This window comes from Cynara cardunculus (genome assembly GCF_001531365.2).
Source record: "Cynara cardunculus var. scolymus isolate 2C chromosome LG 2, CcrdV1, whole genome shotgun sequence".
Taxonomy (NCBI): domain Eukaryota; kingdom Viridiplantae; phylum Streptophyta; class Magnoliopsida; order Asterales; family Asteraceae; genus Cynara; species Cynara cardunculus.
The window spans coordinates 18457033-18469889 of NC_037529.1; the positions used below are offsets into that span (position 1 = coordinate 18457033).

Here is a 12857-nt window from a genome sequence, read left to right on the forward strand (position 1 = left end):
TTGTCAATTATAATTACACCGATGAATCAACTTTTCGTCCATCGTCACCATTCTCTTAGAATGTAAGGATTAGTTTGTACCATGTACATCCTTTGAGAAGATTGTCCCTTTTGATTTGTGTCATCAGATAAATATAAATCAGGTTCATATGCCATGCATCTTGATCCAATTATAAGAGTGATACTGTGATAAATGACCCATACTAAAGGAACCGCAATACATCTTACATAGCACATGTAGCTTGAATGAAGATTCAATTAAATAGAATCGAGAGGGACATAGAATAGAACAAATTGTAAACCATGATTGATGTTTCAAGTTTTCAACTTCATAATTCATATATGATTAATTCGAATAAAACTTAAATTCACATATGTATTTTTATATATAAATAATCAATGAAAAAGATAAGTAAATAAGTTTACATATACAATTTTAAATAAGTTATTTTTAAAGTTACTAATTATTCACATATGAATATATCCCATTCTCATATTTTTACCTTTATTATTTAAACATCCTACATATAATGGTATAAATAAAATAAAGTATGACACGTTTCCCAAATTTCAGAGGTCCAAATGAGTATTCTAAAGCCAATATGGTCAAAAGTATACAACCAGGGTCCGGGTTTCTAAGAATTAACTACACAAATGATCCCTCAACTATAACTCAATAGCAAGTTTAGTCCTTTGACTTTTTTAAATTAAAATCTTGACTCCAACTTATCACCATTTGTGCAATTCAATCCATCTTAACTACATAACCTCGAAAATTTTAAAATAGTATTTTGAACAAAAAATGATTACCAACGATCCCAACCGATCCCACATAGAACTCGTCTTAAGGACACTAATGTAGGAGTGTCAAATTTGTACCAAGACAAACCAACAGATTTCCATACCAACCGTACCAAAATTTAATCGGTATCAGTCTAATTGATTGGTAGTACCGTATCAACTATTTAAACTTGGTTAATACGTGATGTTTAATGTCGTGTACCATGGCTTTTTCAACCGATCTATCTACATGCCAGAGGCTTTAAAACGATATTTTATTTGTTTTTATTTTTATAATTCTTTTAAAACAGAACTATAACTTCATAATGAAGCTTTATTATAAGACATTATGACATGGAGGACAAATGATGAAACCTTTAGGCTTAACATAATACCTTGAATGAAAAACAAGTTCATTGAAGTACATTACTCTCATTATCAAAGGTTGATCAGTACTTCTTATTCTTGTTTATTAGTTGTTCTATTCTAACATGAATGTCAACGTTATATCTAAAGAAAACCATAATAACTATTTAATCCCTGATACTTTTACTACTATTCTTTTGTCTGTGGAAAGACATTGATATCATCATCAATCTTGTTCTTGCCTTTATCCATCGGTTGAAATGACTTTCCTAAATCAGCATGTATGATTAATCACTTGCGTTTTGATGCACTCGTTAAGACTCAAAAGGATGTAGTGGAAAATCCCATCTACCTCGAGTTTGAATCTGGACACTGTTAAAAGTCCTTGTGATCATGGAGGTTCACCTGCGACGATTCTAGGTCATTTGTGGTCGTTCGAGGGGTTAAACTCACACTTACCAAAAAGAAGATACATACATATTGATAATAATGAAAACATCACTTGGGTGTGATTGACTCTAATGTTTTTGATGCTCGTCGTGATTGTACAAACAAAGTAAGAGCTCGAACTAAAACGAAGGGACATATTTCGTTTCTTTGTAATCCTTTAATTTTATGAAAAAGTGAGTTAAAAGGACTGAATGTGAACACTTGAAAACTTTGGGGGTTAAATTAGACAATAGCTGCGAAACAATAACTAATCGGCGACACACCATTATTACCTGACGCTAAAAACACTTCGCTTTTCACACAATTCCTCGAATTTTTATCTCTCTACAATTTGATTCCAATGGTATAGGATAAGCTTTGATTTTGGGCTAAAATGGTGGTGTAAAACCCTAGCTTACCGTAGCTAGCGTTGGGGGTTCTTCGTGTTGGAACTCAGCTCGATTTCAGTTTTGGAATCTCTGGATTAGATGGGGAACTGCTGCAGATCTCCGGCGGCGGTTGCCAGGGAGGATGTGAAGTCATCGAACTACTCTGGTCATGATCATAACAACCGGAAGGACAAGGCTAACGCTGGAAATGGGAAGAAGGGACCGGTTACTGTTTTACCTGATGTATCGAAGGAAACTATTGAAGAGAAGTATGCGTTAGATAGGGAGCTTGGCCGTGGAGAATTTGGAGTGACCTACTTGTGTATAGATCGGAGCTCGAGGGAGTTGTTGGCGTGTAAGTCGATTTCGAAGCGGAAGCTACGGACGGCGGTGGATATTGATGATGTGAGGAGAGAAGTGGAGATCATGAAGCACTTGCCGGAAAACTCAAGTATTGTGACGTTGAGGGAGGCTTGTGAGGATGAGAATGCGGTGCATTTGGTGATGGAGTTATGCGAGGGTGGAGAGCTGTTTGATCGGATTGTTGCACGAGGCCATTATACGGAGCGTGCAGCTGCCGCAGTCACTAGGACGATTGTGGAGGTTGTGCAGCTATGTCATAAGCATGGAGTGATTCATAGAGACTTAAAACCGGAAAATTTCTTGTTTGCGAACAAGAAGGAGAATTCGCCTCTCAAAGCCATTGATTTCGGCTTGTCTATCTTCTTCAAGCCCGGTGATTTTTCTTTACTCAAATATTTCCAAAAACTAGGGCTTACAACTTATAGCGGCAAATTAATATGCGACTGAGGCTCCTCATTATTGTTTGTGTTAGAATCACAAAAGTCACTATCTTATTTATAACTTAGATGCGCTATGTTAGGACATATTCAGTTCTGTGAATTATGTTGAAAAACATGGCTTGACAAGAAGATTGATCTACTAAAATGAACATTGGAGACATTCTTGTAGTGATCGTGCTCACAAGTGTGCGAAGGTAGAGTATATAAACTGAATTTACTCATCCTCCACAATGAGTGTGAGTTTGGCTCTAGTGTTACACACATACACTGCCATTCTATCCTTCACTCCACTCACCACTCATATATGCACCGTTTAGGATGTTATTAGTGAGTTTCCTTTCAAGTTTCATCATCTTTGTAAGTTTTCACCTTATGCTAATGCTTACATTTCTATCTCTTAGTCCATATTAAGTGGAAGAGATAAATGGAAGTCTAATGAAATGAATACTGCCAATTTATAGAAAGGAGATTCTTGAACTCTGTCAAAATTAGTATGATAACATGACATCAAGGAAAGTTCACTGTAGACTCAGGCAAGTAGAACCACATATTTTCCTGGGAGTCAACTATGCTAGCCACAGACCTTTAAATGTCGTAACTAGAATGAGCCTCATTTTTGTTTGATCCATCCTTAAATGCTTGGATGATGGATTTGGAGTTCTTGCTACCTCCCCTTTGCTCCATGCTTCCATGTGAATCAATTGAATGGATATTGTAATCTTCAGGTCCAGGCCAATTATCAAGGATTAGTCGAAGTCAAGCAGTTTGCTGGGCCTTTTTTTGTTTAGTTGTCTATGCTTATTGTTATTTGTGTCTCTTCAGATTGCACTATGATCAGCTTTATGTTAGCTGTAACTGCAAGTTTTAGGAATATGAATGTCCAAAAAAGGGGACATGGACCTAACTTATTACTTATCCAATGTCACTCAATCCTGTTTGTTCCTTCCTCAATTTGGATTACAAACAATGGGTTCTAAGCTGCAGATATCTCAAAATCCATAGTTACTGATTTAATCAGAACTCTTTAATGAGAAGTTCAAAGATGCTGTTGTGTAATTTCCATATGATATGGAAATTTCTATTCAATTTTCACACAAAATTATGCATAAAAAGATTGACCATGTGGATCAAATATCTATTGCTTGAATGAATTTTCTAACAATCAACTTATTATATATAGGTGAGAGGTTCTCTGAAATTGTTGGAAGCCCATATTACATGGCTCCAGAGGTGCTTAAGCGTAATTATGGACCAGAGATTGATATATGGAGTGCCGGAGTAATTCTTTACATTTTATTATGTGGTGTACCTCCATTTTGGGAAGGTAAGTCCTCGTTCTTTAGATGATTGATATGTTACTCTTCAAGTAAATGAACATATTGTAGCGTTTTCTTGTTGTTGGAAGGGGGTGGATTCCACGAATACAGTTTATGCTACATTATTGCTTACGCTCTTTTGGCTCTTCACTGATATCTTTTAATGGGCTAAGCGAGATTCGGTGATTGACCAGAATTGTCATTTGTATTTTTTTTCAGTGGATGTTCTTTACTGCATATTTGTTATTTTTGCTTGGCAAGATTCTGTTAATGTTCTTAGCCTACAGGTTAAATTCTGTTTGTTTATATTGAGTTTTCTAATGCAGAGTCAGAGCAAGGGGTTGCACAAGCCATTCTACGCGGGCTAATAGATTTCAAGCGTGAACCATGGCCTAGTGTTTCTGAAGGTGCCAAGAGTCTTGTTCGGCAAATGTTGGAGCCTGATCCAAAGCTTCGCCTCACGGCTAAACAAGTGCTTGGTATGTTTATGGTCAACGCATAATAGACGATTTGTATTCTGAAAAGAATGACTCCTGTGATATTTAATATTTGAAACCTAGTTTTTTCTTTTTCCAAAATATCTTTCATTTTTGCAAGCCCAATTGCTATCTGTCAACAATGACCACCTGCGTGGAGGTTTTTTTGCCCTTACATGTCATGGTGAAGGAATAATGGAAACTTGAATGTTCGATTTGAAGACTTCATTCTGCATTGATCATTCTTGTCTTGCAACTTAGATTTACAAGTTAGAATTTTTAATGGATGAACTGTTTAGAAGATGGGTATTGCCACTTGAGATTCACCAACTCTCCAGCCTATTTTCCTACCTTGCTAGTTATGTCATGCATCTGGGACTACCACATAACATGCAAATATGATTTTAATGATATGGCTATAGAACGTCAGATTTACTGCCAACTCATTGAATATTAATATATGGACAAATGATGCAGATTGGGGCAGAAGATATTGAGCGCTTATAAGAGTTCAATGTGGAGAATGCTAATTTCGAGTTACTTTCCTTGTTCTTTACATAATTTAACCATAGTTATTTGTAAAGGCAATGCACCAAAAATGGTGGCCTAAAAAACCCACTAAAACATTTTTAATATTATAATAATAAAATAACATATCTATTTATTATTATACTATTTTATTAAAACGTAATAATTATAATATGTACTAATGTTTATAATCAATAAATAATTATTTCTTGAATTTTAAAAATAATTTATTTAATGCAACATTTTTCTTTAACTTTTGAATGGAAATTTAAATTATTTAAATGTAATTTACAATTTAAAACAAAAAATAATTAAATTACTAAACTTCATACAAAATATTAAACAATGTATAAAATAATCGTAAAAACCAATAAAATATTAGTATGTAAGTTACAAATTTGGCCTCCAAATATAGCTGCCAAGATTTTGACCTCCAATATATAGAGAGGCCAAGTTTGAGCACCTCCATTTTTGTGCGTTATGGAGATGGGTTGGAGAAGAAAAAGCCTCCATTGTGTTTTAGTGTTGGGTTCAAGAAAACTCTCATGTCACACCAATCACCAGTGGCTCGAACTTTTCTACAATGCCTTAGTTCCAAAAATGGAGGATATTTGTTAGATCGACACTTTTGGTGAAGTTTGAAGCCACTTCCGCACCATGTGACTATCTAGGTTATTGTACGTAGTGAAATCATAAATCAGAAGGCATGAAAGCTATACATGCTTTTATTCGAAACTATGTGTACATCTTTCAGTATGCTTCTAGATTGTGAAAAGCATTAGTAGAAGAATCTAATTGACATGTTTGTTTCTACTGCTCGTGATATGACCAGTCTTCTTGTTATATAGTTCATCAACTAATGTCAAGTGGATTTGCTGTGTCCACAGTTATATTCCAAACTCTTACACACCTGTATTAATTTTAAGTCACCTGTACGTCTCCTAATGACCCTTTTCTGATACAAATCTGGTATTATGTTGTAGATTATCAAATCATCTCAAGCAATGTTTTGTCATTACTTGTTTCTTCAATTGGTGCCATTCAGATATCTCCACCACCCTCACTTCTACTTTGTTCATGTTTATGTGGCTAGATGACAGCCACCTTAGTATTTACATTTTTATAAGCGAATTGCATGTCGATGTTGTCTCTTGGTGACTGAACATTTGTACTCATAATGCATCCAAGCTCTTGCTGCCTTCCCATCAAACTTACGTTTAAACCACAAAGGTGGTGCCTGATTGGTTTGAGCTTGGCTCCAAAGGTCAAAAGTACCAGGAGATCCCAGGTTCAAAATCCAAGGAGGAATAAAAATCACCTTGTGGCCACGGAGGTTCAAATGCAGTGACTCCGAGCTATCTGCAAAGCAGGTGGTCGCCCTGGGATTAGTCGGCTCGTATAGCGGGTTGGATATCCAGGTTAATAAAATAAAAAAAAAAACTTACATTTAAACTTCAACGCGCTTCTTTTAATGGAATTTTATTCAGAAAGCACATACTTCCTCTGTATCACAAGAAATACACATTTTTTCAATTTTGGATGTCCTATAAGAGATGCAATGAATCCTATTTGGGAAATCTGTAAATCAGTAAATCACCAATAGGCACCATAGTAGCAATCATTAAAAAAGTTAGTAAACGAATTTGAATCACATAATTGGCTTATTGTTCATGGGCATTTCGGGTGTTGGGCTAATGGTCAACAATTTCTATCCGATCCTCGATATCCATGTAGGGTCAAATGTTCCAGGCAGTATTCTTAGGACGTGGAAGATGTTTGCGTTGAACTGCAGTTTTGATATCTGTTATGTGACAACTCGTAAATATGAATTCAATCATCTCATGACTATGTGCATTCATACATGCATTTGTTTTTTTTGGTCCTTGTCTAAACTCTTAATGTATAATTTCTGCTTACAGAACATTCTTGGCTCCAAAATGCTAAAAAAGCCCCGAATGTTCCTCTTGGTGATGTTGTCAAATCAAGGCTAAAGCAGTTCTCAATGATGAATCGATTCAAAAGAAAAGCTCTGAGGGTTGGTTTAATTTTCTCTTCCTTTTTTTCTTGTTTACATAAGAAAGTGCACATAGAATGCAGTTCATCAACCTGAATTTGTGACGGTTTTCTATGTATAGGTTATTGCTGATTTCTTGTCCAATGAAGAAGTTGAAGACATCAAAGACATGTTCAAAAAGATTGACACTGATGATGATGGCACTGTTACTATTGAAGAATTAAAAACTGGATTGCAAAAGTCGAATACACAGCTTGCCGAGTCCGAAATACAGTTGCTTATTGAAGCTGTGAGTCTAACTGCATGTTTGTCTTCATTTACCTTGCTCAACAATTAGTAAACCATTACAGATCACTACAACAAAACTCCAAAAATGTCCAAAATATCCTAATGGACACTTTATAAGACCTAAGTTTATAGGACCAAACAATTCTACATTCTATGTGTTCTGTTGCTATAAGTTTAAATGATGCTTTGGGTGTCTTAACAAGTTCATTAGGACACTTTTGAAATAAAACGTCTTATTAAATTTTCTTATACGACATTATTTGAAAAAGTGAAGTGTCCTATAAAAAAATGTGTTTATAGAACACTTCTCAGAATCGTCATGTAAAAAAGCTAATACGACACTTTATTTTAGAACTTCCATATTAGAATTACATTGATCTTCAGTGACAGTGATCAGGTATGTTGTTTGTTGGTTACAGGTAGATACAAATGGAAAAGGCACCCTAGATTATGGCGAATTTGTTGCCATTTCACTACATGTGAGGAAAATGGCGAATGATGAGCATTTGCACAAGGCTTTCTCATACTTTGACAAAGATGGTAACGGCTTCATAGAGCCTGATGAGCTTCGAGATACCTTAATGGAAGACGGAGATGATAATTCTGCAGATATTGCAAATGACATCTTCCAAGAAGTTGACACGGATAAGGTGAATTTGAAGAGTCCAACTTGTTCATATCTGTTTCTGGAATCTTCTAATCTTACTTTCTACTGTTCATATCCAATGATGCAGGATGGCAAAATCAGTTACGATGAGTTTGCGGGCATGATGAAAACGGGAACCGATTGGAGAAAAGCTTCTCGACATTATTCAAGAGGCAGATTCAACAGCCTGAGTGTGAAGCTGATGAAAGATGGTTCGCTAAACTTGGGGAGTACCCAGTAAGGTTTCTCTGCTTGATTTGTTTTGTAAGTATATTGTTGGGTTCTGTTGGATTAGATGGCGTTCGATTGGTTGACCTACAACAGGTGAGTTGTTCCTACCTATGCTACCTCTCCTGAAATGTTGTAAATTGGACAGATAGTATGATTCTGGCCTCTTTTACCACTTCAAATGTTTTAGAGCTTGTATTGGTTTATAACATGAAATGTGGTGGTGGTATTTTTAGCCAAAAAAAGTAGGCATTGTTTGGTTTTCATTCATTTGATCAAGCTATTATAAAGATTAGTTTTGTTAAGTGATATGTTCTTTTATTATGTAAGAGTTTGAAAACCTACCTGAACTTGTATATCGCATTTAGTAATGAGTAAGGGGCCATTTACCTATGCTAAGTGGGCAAGAGTCACCACATTCGCTTACCTTACCGAGTAAAAGATTATTGGTCATCAAAATGGCATCGTAAGATTGTTGATAAGCATCTCTTACCTAGTAAGTGCTAATTGGGCAGAAGTTACCACATTCATTTACCTTGCCATCAATTAACATCGTAAGATTGTTGGTAAACGTCTCTTAGGGGCTGTTTACCAAACACTTACCAGGTAAGTGTTTACCGGCAATAGAAATTACTTTCACTTACCTTATGATAAAGATTCGAATTGTTGATAAGTTTCTTAAACCTGGTAAGTGCTTATCGGGTAAGTGCTTACCTATATGAGCCAACATTATAATTTACCTTGATGTGTAAGATTTTAGTATATCAAAACCTATCGAATGCAATAATTTACCGGGTAAACATTTATCTGGATAAGACCACATCATTCTCATCGCTCTTATCCGGTATGATTCTTGGCCCTTGTCATGTTCATCCGATAAGAAAATTTATCCGGTAAACACTTACCAAGCAAGCATTTAGTAAACAACCACTTAAAGTCTAGTCCAATAAACGGTGTGGATGTGCCATTTGAGCTTCTTGTTATTCATTTGTGAATTGTGACAGGACTTAGAGGGGTGCCATAGACAAATTCCCTTTAAATCAAACTCTGCGTTACCATTAGAGGAATGCCGCGTCCAGAGCGTGTGAAAAAGACAAAGGTGCCCTTGGAGGACATGTTAAGACCAGAACAAATACGGGTCCCACCACTCACCAAAAAAGCAAATAAAATATAATCGATAAAATAAATCAAAAAATATGATGAAATGGTTCTCAGTCACTTTGAAGTTTCTTTAAAAACAATTGAATTTTGACATTTAATCGTCTACAACGTTTTTCATCCCAACTACAAGGGCATAAACGTAATTTCGTAGCCAATTATGCTGGCCAGTGGCATTATCCTCGCGATCCTTCGATAATATTCATAAAGCTGCAAGTAACTATATAAGTATATATACACCATCCATCCTCCATTTCAATTCAATCACACCAAAATTCTTCATTCACCGGCGGAATCATGGCGGCGCGTTACGAACTGGAGGTCACGGTTTCCTCCGCCAAAAACCTCAAAAACGTCAACTGGCGGCACGGCCCTCTCAAACCCTACGCCATCGTCTGGGTTGACCCCAAAAACAAATGTTCTACACCGGTAGATGAAGAAGGCGATGAATCGCCGGTCTGGGATCAAAAACTCGTCATCGCTCTTAACGATCCCATCGAGGAATCCACCCTCTACATCGACATCGTTCATGCCAATGCGGCGGAGGACACCAAGCCCTTAATCGGCTCCGCCAAGCTCAGACTGAAGGACGTCGTTGATGAGGTCGGAATCGGTGAGTGTTTTGCAGATGGTTTAAAGCTTAAACGTCCTTCCGGCCGTCCCCAGGGGAAGGTGGAAGTGAAAGTATATATCAGGGAACCACGCTATCGTGCGCCGGATCCTTACTACGCACCTCCATACGGTGTTCCCCCACCGCAACACCCTGCTCCGCCACCCTATCCCTACGCGGCACCGGCACCCTATGGTGGGAATTATCCTTATTCTGCACCGCCGTCAGGGTATCCATATTCACCTTACGCTGCTCCTCCTCCTCCTCAATACGGGCAAACTTATGTGCAGCCTGCTTACGGCGGTCAACCGGCGTACAGCGGTCAACCATCGTATGGCGGGTACAGGGAGGAAAAAAAGAGCAAGTACGGAATGGGGACTGGACTGGCGGTTGGTGCGGCGGCGGGACTGTTGGGTGGGCTGGCGATAGCGGAAGGAATTGATCATGTGGAAGATGAGATCGCCGAAGATGCCGCCGATAAGGTTGAAGAAGATCTCGGTTACGACGTCGACGATGATTAGACCCTTTTCCTTCTTTTTTTCTTTTTCATAAGAAATGAAAAATGCTGCTTTAATGGGTTTCTAATAATAAATAATACGAAACTTGTTTGGAATTGTTTATTTGGAACGATTTATGTTTTTATATAAAAGTTTTTATCAATTTATTATAAGTTATAATGGTTTAACTTTCTTAAAAACATATTATACCGGTTTAACATCGGTATAAACTGTTTATCTGAACATTTAAAAATGTTTATTATCGATGTCACATTGAAATAAGTTAATAAGTTGTTTTTATAAGCAATTCCAACCCCCTAACATATAACTTTTTACAATTATTTCATAGCAAAATGCAAAGAAATATAACATACTATCTTTTTTTTGGCAAAGAGTTGTCTGGATAAATTTATTTGTCTGGATAAATTTATGTTGTTATTTACTTTTCTATCTGAATTAACAGTCTGAGTAACATAAATGATTCACTTACCCCTGAGGATGAACTAGATGCTGTTTAGTAACTTGTTGTTCATTTTTTAAGGTAAATAATATTTTTGAAAAATAAAATATTTAAATATCAAAACATAAATTTATAAATTCATTTATATCATCCAATAAATTAAAACATAAATTCATAAAGTACTTAAAAATCCAAGTTCAAATACAAACTAGCCAAGTTTAAATCCAAGTTCAAACACAAAAATTTAAGTTCAAACATTATTGATCAAACTATTTGTAATTTCATCTCTTAAAGTAGTCATATGTTGAGTGCTATTAGCACCCCATTGGGAAATTCTTCTTCTCCATTTCCTTAGATTTTTTTTTCGTTGTTAAATATACTATCATCATTACACTCCATAAACAACTGGTCTTGAATATTATATTTTCTGATGAAATTATGTATCACAAAACAAACAATTACCACATTACTTTGTGTTGTAAATGGAAAGGGAGCCATTTGCTTTAAGATCAAAAATCTCGCTTTCAAGTTACTATAAGCACGTTCAATAATATTTCTAAGTTGGGCATGTGCATGATTAAACCTTTCTTCTTTAGTCAAAACACGTCGACGTCGAAAATCTGCCAATCAATATCTTGTGTTACGATATGGCGTACGCATCATCACAAAGATAATATTTATCTGAAAAACCACCCACATCAATCGTATAATATACAAATAAAAACTTTATAAGTTGAGAATGGTTTATACCTTGTGGTGGAAAGGGAAAACCGGATCTTGGGTTAAAAGCAACTTCCCTAAGTATTCTAGAATCATGCGCTATATTTTCCCATCCAACCCAAACAAAAGTAAATATCATGTTGAAATCACAAATTCCTAGAACATTTTGATAGCATCGACCGCCACCTCTTCCCCTGTAAGCAATTTGATGACTAGCTGACACAATTGCATGTATAAGGGTACTGTCTAGAGCACTTATTGCACCCTTCATTAATAGAAAAAAGATTAAACACATGTATATGTGTGTGTGTATTTATATAAAACTTTAAAATCTATATATATATATATATATATATATATATATATATATATATTAAAGGAGAAACCAAAGATAATGAGGTGACACCTTTTAATGCTTAGAACCACTCCTATCTTTTTTCTCATTTTTTTTATTTTTTTAAATGTTTAATATGTTAAAGACTTTTTTACCCCTAGATGAAAAATGTATAGCTCATAATTGACCCGGGTTATTTTTGTAATTTTGTATACCTAAGTTTAACCTCCAACTCTTGATTTGCTCTTCCATTTACTTTCTTTTATTTCTTAATGAAATTTGTTTTTTAAAGTTTCAATAATAAACAAAATGAAACCATATAAAATCCTTTGGTGAAGGATGAAAAAGATGAGAGTTAAAGAAGGATTCAAAGATTTTAAAAGGTATGTAGAAATTATATTCATTAAAAAATGTAATTTGTTATTACATATTTCTTTTTCAATATTGTTGGATGGTTGTTATCATAGGATATGATTGTGTTTACGATTGGATCATATAAATTGTGTTTACGATTTGATCATATAAATTCGAATAAAATTTTGATATTTTATAATCACAGGATATGATAAACTTTTTTTTGAATTTAAGCTTCATTAACAATAACTATTTATACGTGATTGATAATTACGTTAAATTTTGACTATTTCAAGATTTTTTTTTTCAATTAATAGAAATCCTTTGGTGAGTAATGAAGAAATAAAAGTTGAAAAAAACTTAAAGCTTTTAAAAGGTATCTAAATATTATATTATTTACAAAATGTGATTTGTTATTACATATTTTTTTCTTTTCAATATTGTTGGATTTGTTGTTATCGT

General features: G+C 35.3%; 2 protein-coding genes across 2 annotated transcripts; both read left to right on the plus strand.

Annotated features, from left to right (window-relative positions):
• The first annotated feature begins 1878 nt into the window (after positions 1–1878).
• Positions 1879–8567, plus strand: LOC112505779 (calcium-dependent protein kinase 13-like). The gene is made up of 7 exons (XM_025109763.1): positions 1879–2699; positions 3947–4090; positions 4409–4561; positions 7006–7121; positions 7222–7389; positions 7808–8038; positions 8123–8567. The coding sequence occupies exons 1-7, from the start codon at positions 2063–2065 to the stop codon at positions 8273–8275; spliced, it is 1602 nt and encodes a 533-aa protein (XP_024965531.1). The 5' UTR covers positions 1879–2062; the 3' UTR covers positions 8276–8567.
• A 1129-nt stretch (positions 8568–9696) lies between these two features.
• LOC112507727 (protein SRC2) lies at positions 9697–10637 on the plus strand. Its single transcript, XM_025112412.1, has one exon. The coding sequence runs from the start codon at positions 9718–9720 to the stop codon at positions 10549–10551; it is 834 nt and encodes a 277-aa protein (XP_024968180.1). The 5' UTR covers positions 9697–9717; the 3' UTR covers positions 10552–10637.
• The last annotated feature ends 2220 nt before the right edge of the window (positions 10638–12857 follow it).

Coding starts and splice junctions, on each gene's coding strand:
- LOC112505779 (XM_025109763.1), top strand. CDS start 2,063: ATGGGGAACTGCTGCAGATCTCCGGCGGCGGTTGCCAGGGAGGATGTG. Junction 7,390..7,807: donor TACAGTTGCTTATTGAAGCT/GTGAGTCTAACT, acceptor TGTTGGTTACAG/GTAGATACAAATGGAAAAGG. Junction 8,039..8,122: donor AAGAAGTTGACACGGATAAG/GTGAATTTGAAG, acceptor CCAATGATGCAG/GATGGCAAAATCAGTTACGA.
- LOC112507727 (XM_025112412.1), top strand. CDS start 9,718: ATGGCGGCGCGTTACGAACTGGAGGTCACGGTTTCCTCCGCCAAAAAC.